Source organism: Mauremys mutica, chromosome 1 (assembly GCF_020497125.1).
Source record: "Mauremys mutica isolate MM-2020 ecotype Southern chromosome 1, ASM2049712v1, whole genome shotgun sequence".
NCBI lineage: Eukaryota > Metazoa > Chordata > Testudines > Geoemydidae > Mauremys > Mauremys mutica.
This window is the reverse complement of record NC_059072.1, coordinates 306,962,629-306,989,410: the sequence shown is the minus strand read 5'-3', so window position 1 is coordinate 306,989,410 and position 26,782 is coordinate 306,962,629. Positions and strand designations below refer to the sequence as shown.

The following is a 26,782-nucleotide window of genomic DNA, read 5'->3' as shown; positions in this document are numbered from 1 at the left end:
GTAAATCTTAACTAATAGAAAAGACATCACCACATATTTGAAACATCAGTAAAAACAGACTGAAAGAATGACTGCCAGACACCTTCAAACCCGGCTTTGTGACTGCAACAGGATAACAGACACTTGTGCAGAAAAATAATACCAATCCCATAATAAAGCAGATTTTGCCAGGGTCAGCCCAAACAAAACGCACTCATTCCATGCCTGAAGTGAGTGACATGCTAAACACATAATTTAAAAACAAAAAAAACCAACTCTTTTTTTGCTTAACCATCCTGGACAAAAGGCTGACATGATTATTAATACCACTTCTAAAGATGTGCTAGGAGATTGGTAGCATGAGTAGTTGAACAAGGTCATTGCCCTAAGGACTTTAAATTGTCAATTTTAGACACTGCACAAGTGAGAATAAGAACAAACAAGAGGGAGGACTTGAAACATCTCTCCTCTGATTGACATCTCTGCCACTTGGCTTAATATCAGCTTTTCATCAGATCAGTATGGTACCATGTACTAATAATTTCCAATCAGTCAGCTATTTCGTCTGACCACCTTTGCCTAAATCTTTCTTCTAAGCAATTCTGGGGTGTTGCCTCCCACAGCTTGTCTTGGTTTTGCAATGTCAGTTGTGAACTCTGATAGCCGCATTAGAAAGACTCACTGGAAAGCAATGCCTTCTTCACTAGGTATTTTTTGGGACCTTCCTAAACAAGGTTGTCGCTGGCTTTGACAGGCCTGGCATCTCCATGTCCATGGATTGGTTGTGTAGTAGGAAATGCTGTGTTATTTTACTATGCTGCCTGTTACTCAGTTTAGAGAGACAAAGCCTGTGAGGTAATGTCTTTTATTGGACCAACTTCTGTTGGTGAGGGGGACAAGCTTTCAAGCTACACAGAGCTCCGCTTCAGGTCTGGCTTTGTACTGTCCACTAATAGATAATTTAAGAATTTTGGCTGACAAGTAATTCAGAGATTAGTCCTTATGTATGTTGCCATCTTAAAAGGATGGAGAACTTGCATAAGTTGCTGTAATGTGTACTATGGACAAGAGAGTACTTGGGTCAGTGTAGTCCTTTTTAAACAAAAAAAACAACTGGTAGATCCAGCAATACCATGTAGGAGTCTGCAAACTTATAGCCAATGCCCATTTAGTATATCATTAGAAGAAATATAAGAATCCCTGAAGAGGGCGCCAGCTTCAATCACGTGTCTCTCACCCCACAATAGGGGGTTCCACATGCTCATTTCCTCCGCTGCTTTGTCCACAAAAGGTTCCCTTTGTTCCTACTTCAATAGTATTCCAATCATTTAAAAAGAAGAATGACTAATTGCATTACTGCTGTTCCCAGCCCCAGCACTGTGATCATGGAGTTGGTGCCAGGCTACGCAACAAAGCACCTTTGAGCTGCATTAGGGACTGCAGGCTGCTTTGCCTCCAGTGTGTAACCAGCAGATCCATGTAACTTGAAAACGTTTCCAATACACCCTGACTGGATCAAAGGTGCCACATGCACCTGTACTGGTCATACGGTCCTAGGACTGCAGTACAGCGATGCGGCAAATTTTAACTGATGGCTCTGTAAACTTGTAGTTCATGAGACTAGTTTAGAAGAGAGAAATAAGCTGGTGAAAATAATTACCCTGTGATTACACAGTACTTACCATGCCGGTCTATATTTACTTTGTATGTTAGGTGAGGGTTGTAAAATAGAGGAATTCATGCAAAATCGTAGGTGTCATTTCAGTCTCATTTTACCTCAGTATTTTTTCTTCCCTTTTCCTCAGTGTTTAATGATACTTCACAATGCACATTTGTAGCAATGCATAAAGAAATCTCTTCCCATAATTCTGGAAATGGGACTAGTGCTGCATCTTACATTACATGAAGGTTTTAGGATAAAGGTCAAGTTGGCAGATGAACTGAGTAGGGAAGTAATGGTAAGTCTCTAGATTGGATTTAGATGAGGGGGGGAGCAGAGCCACAGTGAGTATGGATGTGGGAATAGAGCAGTGACAGGCAAGGCTAGATGGTAATCATAGAAGTGGAAGGGACCTCAAGAGGTCATCTAGTTCAGTTCCCTGCACTCATGTCAGGACTAAGTATTATCTAGACCATCCCTGACAGGTGTTTATCCAACCTGCTCTTAAAAATCCCCAATGATGGAGATTCCACAGCCTCCTAGGCAATTTATTCCAGTGCTTAACCACTCTGACAGTTAGGAAGTTTTCCTGATGTCCAACCTAAAGTGCCCTTGCAGTTTAAGCAACGGAAGCCCATTGCTTCTTGTCCTATCCTCAGAGGTTAAGAACAACAATTTTTCTCCCTCCTCCTTGTAACAACCTTTTATGTACTTGAAAACTGTTATCATGTCCCCTCTCAGTCTTCTCCAGACTGAACAAACCCCATTTTTTTCAGTCTTCCCTCATAGGTCATGTTTTCTAGACCTTTAATCATTTTTGTTGCTCTTCTCTGGACTTTCTCCAAATTGTCCACATCTTTCCTGAAATGTGGCACCCAGAACTGGACACACTACTCCATTGAGGCCTAATCAGCGCAGAGTAGAGTGGAAGAATTACTTCTCGTGTCTTGCTTACAATATTCCTGCTAATACATCCCCGAATGATGTTTGCTTTTTTCGCAACAGTGTTACACTGTTGACTCATATTTAGCTTGTGATCCACTATGACCCCCGGATCCCTTTCCTCAGTACTCCTTCCTAGGCAGTCATTTCCCATTTTCTGTGTGTGCAGCTGATTGTTCCTAATAGCGCTCGGGTCAGGAGAAGGTTGATGTGGAGCTGGAGAGGCAACATGAGGGTCAGCTGTAGCAACCACTGTGACAAGTGGAAACCAGTGTTGCTAACTCTTACAATATTATTGAGAGTCCTGTGATAGTTTTAGTTTTTTAAAGTCTCAGCTCCTGATTTCATGTGATTGTTAGAATTTCTGGTTTCATTTTTTTAAAGTATCTAGCCATTGTGGTTGCAGGAAAAAGCTTGAAAACATGACTTGATCACACCTTAAGGGCTCAAAAGGCAACTAAAAAGAATCCCAAATCTATTGGTTTTTAGAAAATGTTATGACCTTTTATGCCAATTTCATTATTTTGGGAACTTGGGGGATAGCAATACTGAGAAATTGGAGAGGTAGGCCAAGGGGAGAGAGATGGGAGAGCAACAGGTTAGATCAAACCATTTCAGCACTGACTGAAGCACCGCAACCTTTTTATTTACATGTCCCTCAAAGCAAGAACAGGGGCATGACTGGGATTTGCTCTGCTATCCCCCTGTTAAATCTTCCTCTAATGGGGGGGCTGAGGTGGACCAAATGCAAGATGCAGAATTAAATTCTATGGTCTGTAGTTGCTGCTCAGCTCCTGATGCGGCACTGCATGCTGGGACCTGCAGTCTCCACAGGCCATATCTCCATATTAAAGAGGATGTTGGCTGCAATGTGCTTTACTTTATGCAATGTATATGTGACTGTAATGTATATGTGACTTGCAATAATAGCCAGTGTAGTCCTTGAGCAAAAATTGTTTGCCTGTTAAGTTTAATGCATAGGAACAGTTTGGTTATTCTCTGTAAAAACCACCTAAAAAAGCTGGGGAAAAATCTTTGCAATGAGAGATTCTTCTAAATATAGATATGGCTCTTTTTTTCTTTCTCCTGTCAGTAGGTTTTTGCTGTCATAGAAACAAGTTATTTCTTTCCTTTTGAAAAGCTAATTAGAAACATGATGAGAGAAACCTCGGATATAATTAGAAGAAAGTCTAATAGAGAATTCAACTCACCAGTGTAAGGCACATCCCGAAACCTGGTCTTAATTTTTACTGTCATCCTTGAAATATTGAGTGGAGTAAAGATTTGCTTAATGGGCGTAACCTCTTGTTCCTAAGTGGTCAGTGAGGCCAGATTTCCAGTACAAACCAGCTCTGTTAAGCAGTAAAGAAGACTTGAAGTTGCTATCCATCTTTATCTCCAGCTAAATATCGTGATACTTGAACTAATACATACATATAGAGAATTCCAAGTTAAAATATGTACAGCAATATTATTTTACAAAGATGACTCAAGTTTTTGATGGTCAATGACCCTCTCTGTATTCAAAGAGGAAGTGTTGTCTTTTGATCAGGCATGGGGATGGGAGTAAGATTTCCTGGATTCTATTTCCAGCTCTGCCATTAATTTACTGTGGAAGAAATTCATATCCTTTGCACAATATCAGAGTAATCAGGCTTTAAGCAAGGGAAAAATATGGGTGGGGGTGGGTAACAGAATCTCCTTTTCACCCAGCCACAAGGCAGGGCATAGAACAAAGCACTTTTGAGCTGTATTAAGGACTGCAGACTGCTGTACCCTGCCATGTATAACCAATGGACCTATATAGTCATGGACTCACCAGCTGAGAGCATGGTAGGATTTAAAAATAGAATTATCTGTCTGTATGAATAGTAACATCCATAGATACATTAAATAGATGAAAAAATTATAAAGAACATAAACCCTCATGGTTCAGGGCATAAGTTAGCTACTAACTGCCTGAAGTTAAGAGAAACCTTTCCTCTGTGAGCAGTTTGCTCCATAATTGTCCATTATGGGTTGTTTTTGTTTTTTGGCCCCTTTTTCTGAAGCATCTGGTATTGGCCTAGATAAACATTGGTTGATCCTGGTATCACTGTTATGTTGGAATAGCAATAAGTGATGAGAAAGCAACAGGAATTGTAAAACATATAGCTATATCTTGACTACTAAGACAGCAAAAACAAGTATTACAGTTTTTCATTCGGTGGATTACTGCACCTGTTGATCTGGGTTTTGCCACCCCCTTGTTGGGTTGTATAATGTAATCACATGGGTGTTTGGTGCAGAGAAGAAAGACTCGTCTGTTGCAGGGGCCAGAGAAGGGCTTAATTAAATTTGCATTAATATCTAAGGATATTTATAGTAGGGAAATATTGGAATTTTTGATATTAAGATATACTTTTTAATTAAATTCAGCCAGGTGCACGGCAGAGGGTGATTGAGCTGCCGAGTAATGCAAGGGGAACAGGGAAAATGGACTTGTATTTAGAGACCTAATCTGCTCTGGACGTACCAGGAGCAGCTAGGAGGTGGGAAGAATGCTGGTCAAATGTTGCTGCACCACTCTGTCCTGTGATTTTCTATGAATAAAAACAAAACTAATTTTTGGACTATATGCAGTTTGTTGGACACAATGAAAAATGCTGTGCTTGGTTGCTTAAGTGCCCTGCATATGAAGCAGGCTGAAGTCCACTCAGCTAATTAACCTGAATTCATCACATCCCTGCTGAACAAAAGAATATACTAACTATATAGTATACCAGTTTTTATAGCAACCATGTTTATGAGGACCTCTTCTTCTCCCTTCTCAATAGCTGATACATACAAATCCTTTAAATACTAATCCTTTCAATATAATTCATTGTAAATCAAATTAAAAACTGAAGAACCATCAGATGAAATATATTTTTGGAGCTATTGAGAACACTTCTGTGTAAAGACAATTGCATGTGCCTCAGCTTCTGACAGTAACAAAGCTGTTAAAAGAAGAGAGATCTTTTAAAGAAAAAGATACAGGGCCTGATTCAAAGCCCTTTCTTTTCAAGTCCACAGAAAGACTTTCATTGACTTGAATGGACTTTAGATCTAGGCTTTCATTGCATTTCAATGCAATTTATTGAAGAGAGCAGTAGGACAATTTTTTTTTTCAAAAGTGGATGCCTCAAATTAGCCACATAAATCCATATTTAGACTCCTAAATAAGTAACCTGATTTTCAGAGGTGCCAAGTACCTGCAGCTCCCATACACTTCAATAGGGAAGGTGGGTGCTCAGCCTGTGTGGAAATCAGGCCATTTTTTTTCTTTAGGTATCTAAATATGGATTTAGGTGGCTAACTTTTAGGCACCCAAATTTGAAAAAATTGGCTTAGGTCAGTTTACTAGATGAGGAGCTTGATTCTCTTCTCACTCCTATTTTACTCCTATGGAAAGTAACTCTTTTGAAGGCAATGGAGTTGCACTATTTATTTAAAACGGCCTGAGAGGAGAGTCAGGTCCCAGGGGGCCCAAACTCTATGATGCCAAGGGCCACACTAGCATTTGCCAGGAGCCAGAGGGCTACTCTTGAGCCAAAGAGATGTTCAGCAACATAAACTTTCAGTGAAATCAATGGTCCTGGTCTTCTCTTAACTCCAAATAGGAATTGTGGTGCTTAAAACCTCTCAGGTTCAAACTCCTTCTTCGTATAGAAATTTATTTTTAAATAAATAAATGTAGACAACCCCAATATTTATTAGAACATAAGAATGGCCCTACTGGGTCAGACCAAAGGTCCATCTAGCCCAGTATCCTGTCTTCTGACTGTGGCCAATGCCAGGTGCCCCAGAGGGAATGAACAGAACAGGTAATCATCAAGTGATCCATCCCCTGTCGCTCATTCCCAGCTTCTTGAAAACAGAGGCTGGGGACACCATCCTGGCTAATAGCCATTGAGGGACCTATCCTCCAGGAATTTATCTAGTTCTTTTTTGAACCCTGTTATGGTCTTGGCCTTCACAACATCCTCTGGCAAAAAGTTCCACAGGTTGACTGTGCGTTGTGTGAAAAAATATTTCCTTTTGTTTGTTTTAAACCTGCTGCCTATTAATTTCATTTGGTGACCCCTAGTTCTTGTGTTATGAGAAGTAGTAAACAGCACTTCCTTATCTACTTTCTCTACACTGGTCATGATTTTATAGACCTTAATCATATCTCCCCTTAGTCGTCTCTTTTTCCAAGCTGAAAAGCCCCAGTCTTACTAACCTTTCCTCACACAGAAGCCATTTCATACCCCTAATCATTTTTGGTGCTCTTTTCTGAACCTTTTCCAATTCCAATACATCTTTTTTGAGATGGGGCGATTGGTAATTGGTAATTGTTTTTGCTGTGATCAGTTAATTGAAATTGCCTATTTGCCTCCATAAACCATAAAAATCTGGAGTTGATTAACTTTGTCATCACTTTGCAGCTACAGAAAGAGAGTGACAGTGAGCATCTGTGGGGCATGTTTTAGGTTTCATGGGTCACATTTGGACTTCAGGCCACAATCTGGCTGTCCCTGAGCTATACACTGTATTCTGAAAGGTAGTTTCTATAAAGGTAAAATAGCTCCAACTTACAACTGGTATTTTAAAAATTAATATATGCACATGTGCCCACAGACCATATGATAGGCGCAAAAATCTATAAATATACATATTTTCTAAATATAATATGTTTTGTTTTTATTCACTGAACTAGTAATCATGAATCAGCAACTGATATTAAATGGTGCACTGTCACTCTTTTTACCTATTCTTTTATTGAGATAATGCTGGAATTATTTTAAAGGAGAAGAGCTGCTTAAAATGTTCCCCGAGCCATTACAACTGAAGATTAAAGGGATGATCAAACTAGTGGGGGGGGGGGAAAGCTGGTTGAGTTTGAAAATGCTTCAGATAGTAATTTTTTTCCCCTGGTTGTTTCTTTTCCAGGACCTGCTAACGAGACACAAATTGTTGGTAGCAGATTTCCTAGAACAAAATTATGACACAGTAAGTACAAATAATTTCCATCCTTAATAGTTTCATACATGTTCCTGCAAACGTTACTTTGAGGAGTCCACCCTCACTTGGATCTGAACTGGAAACCTTTTGTAGGGGCATTTTGGCTCCACTCAGAAAAAAACATTAAAAATAAGTGGATCTTCTTGATTCTTTGTGTCAATCAGAACTGTTCGTTCAACAGCACAGTTCCTCCATTTTCCAGGCGAGGGATCCAACTGGGATAGCAGCAGCGGGACTTCAGGGAAGATGCCTGTTTTTCAGCAGCTATTTGAATCCTACTTTCTAATCTGCTCATAAACAGAGCATGTGCAGCTGAGGGCTACATGTCCCACCTAAAACTTTTACTTAGAACCAAGCATCGCACCCTATAAGCCAAAATAATTAGTTTTACCAAGGGAGAACCCTCCTTAGCCATCTGTAGAAATAATGCTTATATCCTGTTTACAGGCTTCCAGATTTCTAGTACAACTCCATGTCAAAAGCAAATCTTGTTTAGGATGTGGAAGAATCTATTCTCGCTTCATTGCACACAACATAACTACATAAACACTAGTGGGAGCTACACGTGTGTACAGATATTAGACCAATTTTATTTTTAAAATATTTACCTTTTGCTACAGTTTGGTGCCACCTGGTCAGTGTTAGGGAATAGCTATTAGTCATTCATGTCCCAGTAATGCTTCAGGATAGAGGACAAGAGTTGCAAAAACTTATTTTAGAGTTACTGGAAATTTGTCTCTGTAAATCCCAAGGGATTTTGAGATGTGAATATACCTGTTATCATCCTAAGTAAGTTACTCTATTGGTATATTGCCCTTTAAAATGTCTCTGAAAATCAAGTGTAGATCAGAAAAATTCTGTTGGAATCAACTGAAATTGGGCTGACATGGGTGGTGGAATTTGACAGAAGATTAAGTGGGCATGTTACCTTCAAGCTTGCATGCTGCTGAGTCACAAATGCAGTGTGACTCAGGCAATTTGTATATCTTCACTTATTCTCTATATCTCTGTACTAAAGCACTGTGATAAAATGACTGTCTTGAGTTTGTGTAGCACTGATGCTCGAAGTACATGTAGTGGAGAATAATGTTCTTCAAAGGACTCCCAGTCAACAAACAAAAATCTGTTTTATCAGCTAGACAGACTGCTACATGTTCAAAACTATCACTGGTACCTCTTTGAATCGTAGAATCATAGAAGATTAAGGTTGGAAGAGAACCTCAGGAGGTCATCTAGTCCAACCCCCTGCTCAAAGCAGGATCAACCCCAACTAAATCATCGTGGCCAGGGCTTTGTCAAGCCGGGCCTTAAAAACCTCTAGAGATGGAGATTCCACCAACTCCCAGGTAACTCATTCCAGTGCTTCACTACCATCCTAGTGAAGTAGTTTTTCCTAATATCCAATCTAGACCTCCCCTACTGCAACTTGAGACCATTGCTTCTTGTTCTGTCATCTGCCATCACTGACAACAGCCTAGCTCCATGCTCTTTGGAACTCCCCTTCAGGTAGTTGAAGGCTGCTATCAAATCCCCCCTCACTCTTCTCTTCTGCAGACTAAATAAGCCAAGTTCCTTCAGCCTCTCCTCATAAGTCATGTGCCCCAGCCCCCTAATAATTTTTGTTGCCCTCTGCTGGACTTTCTCCAATGTGTCCACATCCTTTGTGTAGTGGAGGCCCCAAAACTAGACACAGTACTCCAGATGTGGCCTCACCACTGTCGAATAGAGAGGAATAATGACTTCCCTCGCTCTGCTGGCAATGCTCCTACTAATGCAGCCCAGTATGCCGTTAGCCTTCTTGGCAACAAGGGCACACAGTTGACTCATATCCAGCTTCTCGTCCACTGTAATCCCCAGGTCCTTTTCTGCAGAACTGCCGCTTAGCCAGTCAGTCCCCAGCCTGTAGCAGTGCATGGGATTCTTCCGTCCTAAGTGCAGGACTCTGCACTTGTCCTTGTTGAGCCTCATCAGATTTCTTTTGGCCCAATCTTCCAATTTGTCTAGGTCACTCTGGACCCTACTGCTACCCTCAAGTGTATCTACCTCTCCCAGCAGCTTAGTGTCATCCATGAACTTGCTGAGGGTGCAATCCATCCCATCATCCAGATAATTAATGATGATGTTGAACAAAACTGGCCCCAGGACTGACCTCTGGGGTACTCCGCTTGATACCAGCTGCCAACTAGACATGGAGCCGTTGATCACTACCTGTTGAACTGACGATCTAGCCAGCTTTCTATCCATCTTGTAGTCCATTCATCCAGCCCATACTTTTTTAACTTGCTGGCAAGACTGCTGTGGGAGACGGTATCAAAAGCTTTGCTAAAGTCGAAATGTATCACATCCACTGCTTTCCCTATATCCGAAGAGCCAGTTATCTCATTGTAGAAGGCAGTCATAGGTTGGTCAGGCATGCCTTTCCCTTGGTGAATCCATGTTGACTGTTGCTGATCACCTTCCTCTCCTCCAAGTGCTTCAAAATGGATTTCTTGAGGACCTGCTTCATGATTTTTCCAGGGACTGAGGTGAGGCTGATTGGTCTCTAGTCCCCCAGATTCTCCTTCTTTCCTTTTTAAAAGATGGACACTATATTTGCCTTTTTCTAATCGTCCGGGACCTCCCCCGATCACCACAAGTTTTCAAAGATAATGGCCAATGGCTTTGCAGTTACATCAGCCAACTCCCTCAGCACCCTTGGATGCATTAGATCCGGACCCAGGGACTTGTGCATGTCCAGCTTTTCTAAATAGTCCTTAAACTATTTCACCACTGAGGGCTGCTCATCTCCTTCCCATACTGTGTTGACCAGTGCAGCAGTCTGGGAGCAGACTTTGTCTGTGAAGACTGAGGCCGAAAAAAGCATTGAGTGCTTCATCTGTCACTAGGTTGCCTCCCCCATTCAGTAAAGCTCCCACACTTTCCCAGACCACCTTCTTGTTGCTAACATACCTGTAGAAACCCTTCTTGTTACCTTCACATCCCTTGCTAGCTGCAACTCCAATTGTGCTTTGGCCTTCCTGATTACACCCCTGCATGCTTGATCAATAATTTTATACTCCTCCCTAGTCATCTGTCCAAGTTTCCACTTCTTTTAAGCTTCCTATTTGTGTTTTAAGCTCACCGAAGATTTCTCTGGTAAGCCAAGCTGGTCACCTGCCATATTTGCTATTCTTTCTGCGTATCGGGATGGTTTGTTCCTGCACCCTCAATAAGGCTTCTTTAAAATACACCCAGATCTCCTGGACTCCTTTCCCCCTCATGTTAGTCTCCCAGGGTATCCTGCCCATCAGTTCCCTGAGGGAGTCAAAGTCTGCTTTTCTGCCATCCAGGATCCATATTCTGCTGCTCTCCTTTCTTCCTTTTGTCAGGATCCTGAACTCGACCATCTCATGGTCACTGCTGCCCAGGTCACCACTTCTACTTCCCCTACCAATTCTTCCCTGTTTTGTGAGAGCAGGTCAAGAGGAGCATGGCCCCTAGTTGGTTCCTGTAGCACTTGCCCCAGCAAGTTGTCCCCAACGCTCTCCAAAAACTTCCTGGATTGTCTGTGCACTGCTGTATTGCTCTCCCAGCAGATGTCAGGGTGATTGAATTCCCCCATGAGAATAAGAGACCTGGAGACTCAAAGCATAATCTGTTCCTGTTTGGCCTGAGCCTGTGAGGTGTGTTGAAGCCAGTGGAGCTGAGGTCAGGCAGCGCCTTGCAGGAGGCACCCACACCACTTTGCAAGATTGGGCTCACTCTTTTTTTTCCCCAACAAATTGAGACATTGGGTATGTCTACACCACAAAGGGGTGGGGGGGAAAAACCCTCGCAGCAGTGAGTCTCAGAGCCTGGGTCAACTGACTCAGGCTTGCTGTGGCTAAAATAGCAGTGTACTCTGGCTTGTGCTGGAGCCTTGGCTCTGTTACCCTTCCCAGGTTTCAGAGCCCAGGATCCAGCCCAAGCCGGAACATCTATATTTACTCCTCGAGGAATACTGCGCATGCTTCCCTGCAGAAAAATGACTTTCTGACAGGGCAGCAAAGGGGAACTGCAAGAGCAGCCAGACACCACTCCCTAGCTGCACAGGTACATCATTTCAGGCACTTGGAGCAGCTGGCAGAGAGGTAAATCACCACAGAGCTGTGGACACCCCAGCCAGTGGCTCCTCCCCTGAGCTGGAATCAGCTGCTAGTCCCAGCTGGGCTGGAGGCAGGAGAGAACGGGATTTCCCATTCCCCTGCAAGGAGTGGCTGGGGCTGTGTCCAACCCACCTCCAGAAACCTCCCCCAGCTGCAGGAAGCTCAGCATCCTCCCCTGCTTCCTGCCCCCATCGCTCCCCAGATGCAAGGGGAGGGGTCTCTGTACAGGGACCTGCTCCTCCATCCTCCCAACCCCCGTGCATCTGGACCTCCCATACCCAGATACCTCTGCCAAGCCTCACCCCCTGCATCCAGACCCCTTGCCTCCGGACCCCTGCACCCAGACCCCCCCCCCGAGCTCCCTGCACTCAAACCCGCACCCTGATGAGCCCCACCACCCTGAGCCTCCACATCCAGACCCCCATGCCACCAGCCCCCAACTAGCTGCACCAAACTCCCACTGACTCCCAACTAGCTGTACCCAGACCTCCCACCCCAACAAGCCCTATTCTCCCAGCATCCAGACCCCCCAGCTGAGACCCCCACACCGAGACTCCTCCTCGGAGCCCCAACCACTTTCACCTGGAAGCCCCTGCAGCATCCCATTGCCCCTGCACCTGGAACCCCCCCAACGATCCTCTGTGCATCCAGATCCCCCCACACTTACCCCCCTCTGAGCTGCCTGCACCCAGATTGTCCCACACAGAATCCTTTCACCCCATACCTGGATCTCCCCACACTAAGCCCCTCCACCCTTGGATCCTGCCTGGTTGAGCCTGCCTGCCCCACACGTGGTGCGCCTGGCGTAAAGGTGCAGGGCCCTAGGGTATTTCTAGGGCAGGCCCAGGCCTTGTGCTGTTTCAGGGTCAGGTGCAGCCTCACCACTGAGTCTGTGTCCTGGGGTGGGGAGTGAGGGAGTTGCAGGGTCATCTCTCACCTTCATGCAGCCAGTGGCCTGTGCTCCCCACTGCCATGCTGGAGCCTCTGCATTTATTTATTGACAAATAAAACTTCTAGAATTTTTTAATATTTTGGCACAGAATTCCCTCAGGAGTATATACTGCCATTTTTAGCCCTATATCACAAGCCCAAGTCAGTTGACCTGGATTCTGAGACTCGCTGCCGCAGGGTTTTCTTTGCTGTATAGACATTCCCATTATATCCTAAACAATAAAGGACAAATTGTGCCCTGAGATACAAATGAACAACTCCCACTGAAATCAGGCTGTGTTGAACACATACATCTGAGGGCAGATGTGGCTCTGAGAATGAAGTTTGTGGCAATGCTGACAAATGCCCACCATTGGCATGTAGTGAGATGGGAGGTAAGTATCATTCCATGTTCAGTCTTTGAATGATGAGACAGCCAGGGACTGGTTCTTTGACACAGCACCTTTTCATTTTAACAAACATATTTTTGCTTATTTTTTTTTAATTGCAACAGCATGAACAAGCTAAAGTTAGCTTCAAATAAGACATACATGAAATGTGTTTGCATATATAACCTCATTGTTCAAATACACAGCCATGCCAACCAGGCAAAATCAGTGAATGATATTTCAACATGAGAGAGATCAACCAGGTCAAGAGGAAATTGTGACCATCAAATTGTCACCGTCACCATTTAAGTCTGGTTAACAATAATAAACATTTTGTTAACCAAATTTTCCAAGGTGCTGTTCATTTTAACAGCCAGAGTTTAATGTGCAGGTAAGGCATTTGAGTGCCACATTGAACGTGCATCACAATGGTGTGATCTACTGGTTAAAGCAGGGGCTGCAGGTCATGGCTCTTGTATATTATTTTCCTAACTGCTGTTAATGCTGGATGAACTTGAACAAGTCACTTAAAACCTCTGCATTATGAATCATGTGAGCTGATCCCTGCATGGAGCCCTGACTCCCCGGGGCTCTGTGCAAGCACAAAGCTCCACCCATCTGGTACTCAGTGCAGGACTGGAGTCTTAGAGTACATCTACATCGCAGCTGGGTGTCTGCTTCTCACCACAGGCGGGCTTACACACGCTAGCTCTGTGTGAGCTAGTTTGCTAAAAATAGCAGTATGGCCGTGGCAGCATAGACAGTGGCACAGTCTAGCTGCCTGAGTGATTGGCTCGTGCTTCCCACAATAATTAAAACCCTTGGCCTCAGGTTTCTGGCCCTGAGTTTTGCCCCATTTTACCAGGTCTTTGGGTCATATGCCAGTGGAGCTACACTGATGAATAAACGGAGCTACATTGATTTTAGTGTTCATTAAGATTTGGCCCATTACATTTTTTATAAAATAAAATGAAACTATGCAAGCACTCCACAGAATAGCAGTCTCATTACCTTGTCCTCCCATTCTAACCACTTGGTATAACATGTTGAGTCTCTCTCCAAATTCATAATTTTTTTCAGCACTGAGTATCTGTTTGTAAATCACCATGCCCACCTATGGCTCTGTCTGCATTTAATGAACAAGAACTGCAAAATGTCTTCGCACAAGAGATCTGATCCTGGATGGTGCTGAGCAACCCTCAACTCCCACTAACTCAATGGGACTTTGAAAGTCCTCAGAACCTAGTGAGGCCCAGAAACTGTAACATTAAGAGGAGGCATTATAAACATTGCATGACTCCATTACATTTCTCTGTGTCACTGCTCCATGCTGTGTTTGCAATGCCTTCATTTTGATCTTTAAGCCTCCAAGGTATAGCGAATAGTAATGATAATGAGGATAATTGAAGTGAAGCAAAAAGGAAAATTGGCAAGTTAGATACATGCATAGAAAACCACTAAAAATAGCAATGTCACTCTAACAAGCCAGACTTCCACCATCCTCCTCTGTCTGTCTTTCCAGGGACATAGATGGCACTCTACTTATATAACCCTATGTTGGTATAACAGTTACCTCAGATGGTCTCTGGTTACTAATGTTATTTTTGTGTGTTCTATTTTGGCAGCAAATTCATAATCTTGTATAAGACGATGGCATAAGGTGTGAATCACAAGGGCACTAAGTTCCTGATTCTCTGGTGGATTCACATGTGCAAGCAAACACTGATTGGATGTTGCTAATCAGTGGTCAATATGGGCTGGGCTCTGGCATCATAAAGAAGTGCCAGAGCTGTGCTGCTGCCATCGCAAAGCTTAGTGCAGGAAGGACCAGTACAGGGGGATGGGGAGAAGGAAGAATATGGCTACACTGATTTTTTTCTTGTTCCCTTAGATCTTTGAGGACTATGAAAAATTGCTTCATTCTGAGAATTATGTCACAAAGAGACAATCTTTAAAGGTAATGTAAAATTCCTGAACACCTTTCTTTTAATAGCCATAACATGCTCGGACTATTACACAGACTTTCACAGAGTGGCCTTATATACTTTTTTGTTTTGTTTTGTTACAAAAGAAATTCTTTTAAATTAATCTAGTGCTTGTGCAAATCAGGAGATATCTTTGTCACTGCATTGGGGTTAGCATTGAAAAGTCGTAGTTCCTGAACTCATATGGCAAAGCCTGGAGTCTTTTCTCTGAAATGAGGGTGTCATCCTCTTTTTTTCTCAGTGTCATTCCAGTTCACAGCCTAGTTCAGAACACAGGTGGGAGTGAGTTTGGTAGGTTCGTTGTAGTCCCCATTTGTCCATGCACCAAGCAATTTGGTAAAATCTACAGTCTCCTCATGACTAGAACAGGAAAGTGTGGGGCATGTAAGGATTGAGGTGAATTAGCAGAACAATGTGGGGTGGTTGTACTTGCTTTTATTTTATCTGGCTCAATCCAACTGTTACTCTGTGCATTAATATGGTATCTAGCTCTGCACTATTTGCATGATCAGTGTTATTGGACAGTTATCTCACATGTACAGCAAATTTACCTCAATTTTTTTAAAGGCCCTCCATTTTTGAAGCCACCATGGCCTAAGATAAGACTCTATTGAAACCTCTGGGGGTGAAGATAAAAATGTGGTGCTTTCATCTGAATCATAAATTCTGTGGTGAGTCACAAAGCCTTTGTTTTTGTAAATGTTCCCGTAGCTGCTGGGTGAACTGATTCTGGACCGACACAACTTTGCCATCATGACAAAATACATCAGCAAACCAGAGAACCTGAAGCTAATGATGAACCTGCTGCGAGATAAAAGCCCCAACATTCAGTTTGAGGCATTCCATGTGTTCAAGGTAACTCAACGTGGCCTTCAGAGACGAAGGAGCCTCTCTTTCACTATGGGAGGGAGGAGAACACAGAAAAATGTTGAGTTTTACAAACCATTTCAAACATTTGAAAATGTTTTTAATAAGAAATTTCTCCCTGACAGTCAGTTCTCTCTCTCGCTTGCTTGCCCTCTCTAGGTGATGTCTAAGGCAGGGTCATTTGGATCTGGGCCTAATGATCTGAGGGGGCCCTTGTTACAGCAATGCATTATTAGCAAGGGGTGACAAATTGCCTGGCTGATTGCTGCAGACTAACTACTTGCTGGGGTCGATGGTGCTCTCCTCAACCTCCTTAGGTCATGTCACAGTGACTCTGGGTAAGAATTGGGGGAGTCATGTGATTCCAAAATATTTGATATGGATGGCACCCACCAATCAGATATTACAGTGCTGGGTAAGAACCTCTCTGGGTGAGGCAGAAGCAAGTGGGAATTTTTATATTATTTTAAGAGATTTGCCTTTGATAAGTTTGAGACCAGCATATGCTTAATCCTCCTCTTTCTGGTTCTGTTTTGCACTGATCACTAATGCAGCCTTACAAAATTGTCATAAAAATATTATCAGCCCAGGCACATACACTGCTTTCTTTTATCATCATGATTTGATTAATTTTTTTAAATTTTATTTACCCATCAAAAACGTTTTTTGCCCTGAGCAAGAAGATGAGTAGAATTATTATTATACAGAGCTACGATAATGCAAAATTAACTCATAAATATGTATGGATGTATTTTTCATAGTTTGAACAGATTAATTTGCAGAGAAGAGGGATTAAAACCTATGGGAGGGGGGGAATGTCCTTCTCTGGGAGATGTTTATAAAACAGACCACATTGCACCAAATGGCAAGTATTTTTAAAAAATTACATCACCCTCAGAATGTTCAAAAAGGCTTTTTGAGGTCTTTGATTCTGCCATTTCTATTGTGCAAAAGATCTTTCAGCAGGCATTCACATCTCCAGCATGCGGCTTGAAGGATGGTATGGCTGCTCCATACGATCTTTCATCTTCGTAAAGTAATCACAGGTATTCCCAACGTATTTCAGTATTTTGCTTCCTGCATAATAAGCCTCAGTGATGCACTTAATTACTTGTGTAAGCCTTTGACTTATTCTTGACAACCAAACTACTGTGAGTAGCTTCTGCTCTTACCCCTTATCAGGAGGTATGCAGCTCAAACATAAGTTGGAGAGAGCAAATCCCAAATACTTGCAATCTTTAAGAGCTCAAATGTCAGGGGAGGGAAGAGGAGAGAGAGAATTGGTCTCTGTTAGCTACTTTTTCATATTTGCTAATGGTCACGTTCTTATACATGGAACTTCTATGCATGAAGTGCAGTCCCTGAATTAATCCATAAGGCCACTACCATCTATTGTTTCAGATTCCTCTTAAGCACCCAGTTCTGCTGGGTTGTTCCAAGAAATCAGACAGTGATGAATAGATGATTTTATTTATCTATTTTGTTTAAAATAGAAATTTGAGGATTTGGAGTGATTTGTAATCATAGCTATCTATGTAACCATATGATATCATTACTGTCACCTCATCCTCCCTCCCAGTGTCCACCGTCCTCTTGTTTCTCATGCTCGGAGTATCCAGTTTGTAGGTTGTTCAGTGCAGGGACAGTGCCTACCCATGTATTTTGTGCAGTGCCTAATGCCATGGGGCCCTGATCCTGATTGGGACTTTTGGCACTATGTGAAACAAATCGTGAATGATATTGCAACCCTCGTTGATGTCAGTGGGCCAAATTCTTCCAACTTCCATGAGACTCAATAATATTTTTACAATAATATCAGATGGCAGCAGTTAGACATGAATGTAGTACGCGCAGTATTCATCTTACAGTTTTCTATGGGAGTTGCACCATGTAATTCAGAGCAGAATCTCATTCAGTGGAAGTTGCACATTTCTAACTGAGAGCACAATGTAGCCCATAGTTGCAGCAAAATCCCCCTCTCCAGTCCGCAGCATAGCTCTCTCTCATATATTCAGTTCTTGTTCCACATGTGCAGAACAAGTATAGAATACGCAGGGGAAAAGGGCACTGAGCATTTTGTCAGGAGTTTTCCTTTATTAATAAATTCTATGCTGATGATGGGAACCAATACAGGAAATCCCTAAATATGAAAGAGAATGTACGCTTCATGGAAAAACAACTACTGTCCTGTCCCGATGCCCTTTCTGGCAGGCGAAAGGCAGTGATGTGCCTTGCTGCTCTGGGTGCAGAGTCCTTGGCCCTGATTTCCCCCCTGGTTACTCTAGCTGTATGCTGGTGTAACCGAGGGTGGGGGAGGAAGTCGGGCTTTCTGTCTTTATTTTCACATAACTTCAAACTATGCTGAAAGTATCCTGTTTTAAATTACCACAGACTGCCAATACCAATATGAAATCAGAGATTTGCCAAGCGGCTGATACTTGCTACTTACTGCGAGCTGCCAAAAGATTTGGGTTTAAATTACCTGACTTGGATGTTTTTGCAGCTAGGCACATTTGAAATGAAAAAAGTGCTTGTTAAGTAAGTATCCAAATTCCAGCTCTCCCATGCCCCAGTTGACCCTGAAGAAGGCATATGACTCTCAGCTCCTTGAGGCAGTATCTGATTATTGAGGGTTTGAAGCTGCAATATTTTAACTAGAACCATGAGCATCGATCATTCTAAATATTTTACAGTTAAGTTTGATGGTAATTAAAAATGCAATTAACTCTTCAAGCACCGAGGCCTGCCGTACTCATCCAGAGCACTCTGCCCAGAGGTACAGAAGATAAGTAATGAGGTCTCATTTTCAGTACTAACTGTTCCCTCACCAGCATGACCTCTGCCACCCTCATCATCCCTGCTCCCTCCCTTACCCTTGCTCTTCAACCCTTAGCCTCCACCCCACACAACCAGTCACCCACTCATGGCCACCTAAAAGCCTGGGGAATATAGGTAGCCCTGAGGTAACAAAAACAAGGGGATTAGTGAGTATCTTAAGTGTTAATAAAACCTCCCCCCGCCCCACACACACCTTTTCTTCCTCTCCATTCCAGCAGGGGAATCAATATCTGGTTTGAGGGTTGAGCAATAAAAGGGTCTTTCTGAATACTCATGTGTTTTCTTTTGACAAATATATTTGTTACCATTATTGGTCCATCCAAGTATGTGATTTTTGCTTCTTTGTTCTCTTGCAGGCAATCAAAAGTAAAGCACACTGCAGTATATTGCACACAATGCACATACAAATATAGAATAGTATCAGCCTCTTTTGACTATCATGTTAAACAATTCAGTTATTTTGTGAACTCACCCCACAGTGGTGGTTCAGGATAATATAACGTTTTTCTTAAGCAGAGATGTAGCAAGATAGGTTTGAGTGTTTAAATCTAAAAATAGCTTGACCTTAGCTTCATTTTTCCATTCTCTTTCATGCACATCACAAAGCTACCTCCTGTCGCTCACTCTGCAAACGGTTCTGCATAACTTGACAATACTGACAGTTTCCGCTCAGCATGGGGCGGAAGCCGAGTTTGTGTTTACATGCCCACTGTGTTATTTCTGAGCTATAAACTTGATAATTCTTTGGTCTGTGGGGGATGTTGTAGATGCAGCTACGTGAGCTTTCATGCACTTCCAGCAAGGTGGTAATTCCCCTGCGATGCATATGAGAAAATCATGGGACCAGTTTCAGCCTTGGTGGGTCAATTGGCCTGTTGATGTATAGAGTTATGTATACTGGATTTGGACCATAAACTCTAACCATTTGAAAGTAGGTCAGAGGTTACAGTGAACTATTCTCATCAAGATCCTGTGACATTCAGTAGCCTTGGCCTCCATGCTTAAAAAAACAAAGATTATCAGTGACCACACAATGACGCATCGAGCATCAGGCTATTTTAGTATCTTTATCCCTGTTGTGTTCCCTTGGGATGATGATGACGCGTTGTCATTAATTGTGAGAACCAAGGTCAGACTCCAGAACACTCTGATCAAATACTTTATGGAGTGGATAGGGAGTGTACAGTTTATCAATTTGGATGGACAATACTGATTTAAAGCCAGCTAGAGGACAACAGTTCTATTTCATGGCAACTTTTGAGTTTTGACATTTGTTTTCATTCCATGTTGGAATGAAAAACAAACAACCTTTCAAACATTTTCACAAAGTGGAGTTGTGTCAAAACTCCTCAGAGGTGACCAGAGAACTCTCAGTCACAAAACCCTTCCCAACAGATGTGTCGTTGAAATCAATATATCTCCACAAAATTATTTTTTCAGAAATATTCCAACTAGCTGGAATACTGATGTTGTTTCCAGAGAGATCTTTTTTTTTTTTAATTGTCTTCAAGCGACGCATTAGCAGGAGACTTTAAAAAAATAAAACCTCATACTGTATCTAGCCTCAAGGTATAAAGATTCTTTGTTGTAGATATGTGTAAAGTTTCTTTGTTTCAATACTGTGACATTGTGGTACTGTAGTTGATTGAGGGAGCCGGTCATTCAGTTTTATAATACTTTTTTCAAACCCTGGGATCATAAAAGGATTTGTGAGTTGAAATTGAGTCCTGCAGTAGGTCTAGTAGTCAAAAGATGATTTACATTTGAGTTTTCTATCTTTTGTGCCAGTTTTTCAGGGGGAGGATTATAACCTATAAGCAATCAGACAAGAAGCTAAAGAATTCAGTCTAATAGGAGACATCATCTCACGTTTAATCATTTGCAATGCTAATGCATATTTTAGGCTAGAGCCAGTGTTAAAATTAAATCCTTTCAAGAATGTTCACAGGCTGTTCCTTTCACACTGTGTAGCTACAGTGGTGGTCTAAATGTTCAGATTGACTAATCATTTTTGGTGCTTTAATTTTTGGGTGGCCTACTTGAGACATGTTAACAGGGCCTGATTTTCTGTGGATGGGTGCTTTTTGCATGTCAGGTTCCTTTAAGCTGTCTCGGATTGGGCACCCAAATCACTAGATACTTCTGAAAATGCAAGACATTGCAAATATATTTGCATTGTGCTCTCACAAACAATTTGTATTTATCTGAACTGTGGGAAACAACATGCAATTTGTATAATAGGGTTATTTGTAATGGAAGGAATGTTTTTAAATGGCCAAAGCAGTGGCTGAACAAATTATCTGTACCTCTCAGTGCACTCAAGGGGGCCATGAGCTGACTACCTCTCAGAACAAGGAACGTGCCCCTAATAACTGACGCTACTTTTTGAGAACTTGAAGCATCTGGCAAGGAGGTTGCTCTAAAAGGGTCGTGGTGAAGTCTTGCACTGCTGAGTCAGTTGCCATTGCTTGTGAACATCTAGAGGTCACCAGGAATTAAAAGAAGTCCATGACTTTAAGTTCCGAACAAAGGGCCAGATTGTTGAAAAGAGGACTCCTGTGGGTGCAAATCTGCACCTTGTGGTATGTTGAGGGAGCTGCTTCAGTGGCCTTGTCCTTCCTAGGATGTGGGAATCTGCACAGGGCCTGGGATCTAGGCTGGGGACACACGTGCTCAGGCATCAGTACTACAGGCTACAGTACTACTCAGGCTACAGCTTCTTGCTGTTGAACCTCTCTTTGAAGGAGGCTGAAGCTGTAAGCAGGAGAAGCCCTCAGAGCTAGACTGACGAGGAGCCAAAAGAGTTACAGGGAGGACAAAAGGCAAGTGCCCCCCAAGTGCAGGATTGCTACAAAGGGAAGATCCCAGCTTCTCACCTGGGTGACCCACAAACAGCACCTCCAAGGCACTGGGCTGGCAGTGAGCTGCGTATGTAAGCGTGTTACACTATCCTTCTGCCTCACAGTGTGTCCTTGTGAGCTTAGCAAACAGATTGAAATGTACGTGGATCCTGCTCTTGTAAATTTCCATTCACAGACTGCTTGCTAAAATGGACTAGGGCGAAGTGGAGGATGTGACCTAAGTTCACAAACCAAAACAAATCTCTTGGTCTAATTTTAGGCCATTTCAATTTAATATGGAAATTCTGTCACCAACACAAGACTCGCCTGTTCTCCCAGTAAATATGGTTCTAAGACATTTCATGTTGGAGGGCTGTATATGTGGAAGCGATCAGGGATTTATAGCCAACTTTCAGCATTACAATCAAACCATCTGTCAATAAAAGGAATAGAATAAGGGAGAGTGATAACAAGGTCAAGTGTAACTTCACTTCCAGCTGCTAATGAGCAAGATTATGGGAAACTTTAAGGTGTGTTTAAGATACAGGGATAGACTTTCTTTCTTGTTTTGGCCACTTTGTGCCACTAAAGGGCCAAGAAAGCTGTTGGATCTCCCCAGCTAATATGTGGCTAGCACAGTCTGTTCCTATGCCCTCCCTGCAGCTCCGGAGGCATAGATGCTTGTCAGAAATGGAAGGGTCATGGTCAGAGTGCAACTGCACTAATCCTCAGCTGGCAGACAACCTCTTGGGAGCCATAGCCAGCTGTCATACTTTAGACTAAAGGATCTTAGAGGCTACTATAAAGTATGCTGGGCCTGAGGTCAGTGTAGAACCAACAAATATGCAGCCCCTTCCCTCTCCCCCTCACTGGGTACCGTGCTCAGTGGATACAGGGTAGGCACCAGAGAATGTGGCCACCAGCATTCAGTTGCCTCAACAGAGAATGATGATGGGCAGTGTCATGACTCTGATTGTTCATCCCTCTCTTTCTGTCTCTGTGTGTGTGTGTGTGGTTTTGTTTGCATATTAGGTATTTGTGGCCAGTCCAAACAAAACGCAGCCTATCGTGGAGATTCTATTGAAAAACCAACCCAAGCTAATTGAGTTTCTGAGCAATTTCCAGAAAGAGAGGACGGATGATGAACAGTTCACCGATGAGAAGAACTACTTGATTAAACAGATCCGAGACTTGAAAAAGCCAACACCATGAAGATCTCCCCTAATTTCCCATCGTAGGCATTAAATCATATTTGTTCAGTTCCTCCCATGTGTCATTTAACAACACAATAGCGCTTGAGAAGTGCCTGTTTGATTCTTTGTTCACATAGATGTCAAGAGTATAAAGGTCTTACATGAAAACTAAAAAAAAAAAAAAAGTCTAAAATAATATATTATTTCTAATCAAGTCTGTGATTATTTATGTCAGTTTAGACACCCTCTGTATTAGAAGCTGGTAAGGCAGATTTTCATCTGCACTCCAGAAGAATGAACCTCTTTGCTCTTGCTTTTATCAGCAAACTTGAGCTCCCCATAAATGCACAAAGTAGGAGCTCGGAAGATTGTAACTATCTTTTTCTTTGCACTTGTAGTTGTGAATTTGTTTTAGTTCTGCGTGCACATGAGGACTGTGAAAGAGGGTGTTGGGCGACTGACTTATCTGCACTTAGGTAGTAGATTTGTTAGCTAAAGCAGTGGGAGATAGATTTGAAAAAATAAGGTTCACGTTTTCACTTTATTTTTATGTTCACTCATTCCTTCAGTCTTCTTGATTTCACTCAAGCTGAGAGCTTTCCCACCAGTTTGACCAACTGAACCTGGGAACTAGGCTAATACTTTGGGTGGGGCAGCCAGTGCCCACTGCCTCCCATCCCTCTGTATCTGATATAACCCTACAATGCAGCCTAGGCTGCCCCAAACCCCAGTCTTTGTAATAAGACTGATCAGGAGAAGTCCTAGCTCCACTGGGAATTAGAACATGCACTTTGAATAGGAGCCAGGCAATACATCAGGGCTAAGGGCAGAGGTGCATTGCTAAGGACCTGCTCCTGCTCCCATTGAAATAAGTAGAAATTTTATCATTGACTTCAGTGGAAACAGAATTGGGCCTTATTCAGCACTTCTTATTCTGGGCACAGTCTTGAAGCATGCATCTCCCATTGGCTTCAGTGTCAGTGGGGGCACTCGGCACTTCACGGGAGTGAACCCTAAGCTGAGTCCTAAGGGAAGCCCAGGTAGAGTATCAGTGATACAAGCCTAAAGTACCAATACCTGTGCCAATACAGTACCTGTGCCATGGTTGGGAACCCTCTGATGTGGATTCTGTAGTGGTTCAGTTACTGCTCCTTCATACTTGCCTGTGCTGGGAACATCATGCCCAAAACATTCAAACCTGGGGACCTAAATCAGACTCCGAAATTCTTATTTAGGCATCTAAATAGAAATGGCCTAACTCCGAGCAGCTGAGCAACCCCAGCTCCCCTGGAGTCAATGGGAGCTGCAGAGGCTCAGCCTCTCTGAAAATCAAGCCACTTCTTGTAGAAGCTTGAACATGGTTCTAGGAGTGTAACTTTGGGCTCGCAGGGTTAGCATGTTCCATTTGATTTGTTCAGATGTGAATGCAGTTTCTTTGCTAGAGGCTGAACATCGTGGAAGTGGAAATCATTGCACTGTGATGTTTAAGATAAATAAAGCTTTGGGTCCAAAAAGAGTTGCCTAGATATTATTGCCATTTTTTCTTCTTCTTCTTCTTCTTCTTCTTGGAAATAGGCACTGTGATTCTGGGTATTTTGTTTGGTGGGGGAGTTTGAGAGTGGGGAGAGAATATCTTGAAGTATTTCTTCTATTAGCTTAAATCTGGGTTTTTCTGTTTGTTGAATGAAACATTATGTTCTCCAGTTATAATTGCATAGCAAACACTTCAGTGAAAGGATAGAAATCAGGTGAGATTTTTGTCCATAAAACTGTTGTATATTAAGGTGATTGAGAATTTAATGTGTATACTTTAGAAAAGGGGTGAAACGAAACAAATAGGTCATCAACACATGGTTTACGTTGAAGATGTCAGGCATAGACAAAAAATGTATAACTTAGCTGCTTGAAATTTTAAAATTATATTTACAAGTTATTAAAGGCATGGTTACTAATTTACGCTTTTTAATCACTGTTTATTTCCTTCCCTCACTTCCCGTCCCCTCCACCTTCTCAAAAAACGCCTTCACTTAGAATCTTTTCATTGCTAAATTCTCTCTCTCTCCTCCACCAGCCACAACTTCCACAGATGGAAGAGGACAGATGATCACTTCCTTCAGAGCCAATGTGCTTTGCAAACATCGCTGGCACGGGGCCTGACAGTCCCAGGCTACAATCCAATTTCGCCTTCCTGTGACCTCCAATTTCGCCTTCCTGTGAAGCATAGTGTGTCAGTGCCAGCCATGTGGCATGGCACTGACACACTATGCTTCACTGCTGATAAGGGAGCCTCTCTAGAGTAGTGAGGGGTTTTTTTGTGTGGAAAAGCTTCAGAGCTATTCACTAAAGGGTCTGATCCTCTGAGCTGTGGAGAATCTCCTGCAAGCTGCTGAAACCAATGGGAGTTGGGGCATTCAGTACCCCAAGATGTGCTCAGGACCTCCTAGGAGGGGCCCATATCAGGGACTGCATTAGCACATAGGCAGCATAGGGCCTCAGCTCCTGGAGTCATGTGATAACATCAGAATCTCAGCTTTCATATACAAAAAATATTCTAGCTCTCATGTTTGCGAAGCGAGCCAGGTATAACCAATGCAGTGATGCCTGCCTTAGGCTGCAGGCAGCCTGAAACAGTAGCTCTGAAAGGTGTGAACAGCCTCATCCATCTTAGTGGGTTGTTAACTCTGAAACCCACTGCTCTGAGGGGCCCCAGCAGAAGACTCAGTGTGGGCAGATGGTCTAGCTGTTCTCCCCCATTGTGGCTCCAGTAGGGGAAGAGGGACCCATACAGAGAGTCCCTTGCCTGCAGCGGAGTAAGTGGAGCTTCATCATCTGTCATCTTGAACATACCCCAGCCTGCCCAAAGTGGCGCAAAGAGCGGAGAGGCCCCAATCTGACCCAAAAAGTGAAGCTGAGCACTCCAGAAGCCAGCCCTTGTAAGGGTGGCCACTGCCGCCACAAGCAGAAGTGGGACCACAGCATGGGGCTGGGATCGGGGCTAAGGGGACCCATGCACTGGTGTGCCAAGAATTTCAGACTGTTAATGTGGCCCTGTACGGAGCCAGACCTATCCACCTCCTTCCAGTTTATTACACATAGGGCTGGCTCAGTGTTTTCAGTCTAGTATGAAGTTATTTCCAGCACACTGAGGGCAATTCAAAATCTTTCCCAAACTTGTTTAGCATTTGTAAAAGAAGAGAGCACCAGAAATGATAGTGATTAAATTAAGCTTGAGGAGCCCGTTAGGCTTCATAATAATATTTCACAGCAGGCTGGGACACACATTTCTAATTAGTTGAAAGATGAGGTCTTCTCTGATTCATCTTGGAGTAAAGATAGACTTTTCAATTTCCTTTTGTGCTTCAATCAGGGCTCCTGTTTTGTCTCAGAAACAGCTCCTGACAGGAAATCGCAATTTCTCCCAGGGACTAAAATTAATATCGGTGGGAGCTGTGTGATTCCAAGACACAATTTATCAATGCGAGCGGTGAAAAGAACACTTGTAGGGAGGAGGAAAAAATACATCAGAGAGGCTTGAGCTGCAGAATCCAGATTCCAAATCCCACCCAAAGGTCAAGGGATGTTTGGATGTGGAGACTTGGTTTGTGGCAACTTGCAGAATGTTGTTACATCTGTACATAGAAACCGTCTTTGATACAGATGAGTGCCTGGAAACTACGAACTAACCTATTTAACCGAGTTTTTAGACAGTTTATTCAAATATGAAGAATTTGACTAAAACAGGCATCACAGTCCTTCCTCTGTAATGAAAAATGATGAGCTATCCATCCTCAATCTACTTCAACAAATAGGGAAAGTTGTCTGATGGGGAACTTGGGCCTTCACTAATTATGGAATTTGGCACTCTGTTTCCATCTGAGTGTTACAGTAAATAGTTCTGCTCAGTTGTGTTTGCCCTACACCCATCAAGTATATTTGGAAAGCACTCTTCTCTGTAGTATCTAGATGCTTCATACAATAATTAAAGCCAACTATGAGAGAGAGACTGGCAC

The 26,782-nt window shown here is 42.8% G+C and overlaps 1 protein-coding gene across 4 annotated transcripts in view; it reads left to right on the top strand.

Moving 5' to 3' along the window:
• CAB39L (calcium binding protein 39 like) overlaps positions 1-24,728 on the top strand; it is a 100,514-nt gene extending 75,786 nt beyond the window's left edge. For all 4 annotated transcript variants that reach the window (XM_045014017.1, XM_045014036.1, XM_045014044.1 and 1 more), the window contains 4 exons: positions 7,535-7,594; positions 14,941-15,006; positions 15,746-15,889; positions 22,612-24,728. In XM_045014017.1, the coding sequence (XP_044869952.1) occupies positions 7,535-7,594; positions 14,941-15,006; positions 15,746-15,889; positions 22,612-22,791 (450 nt within the window). In that variant the 3' untranslated portion in view covers positions 22,792-24,728. The remainder of the gene's footprint in view (positions 1-7,534; positions 7,595-14,940; positions 15,007-15,745; positions 15,890-22,611) is intronic.
• Positions 24,729-26,782: the final 2,054 nt, after the last annotated feature.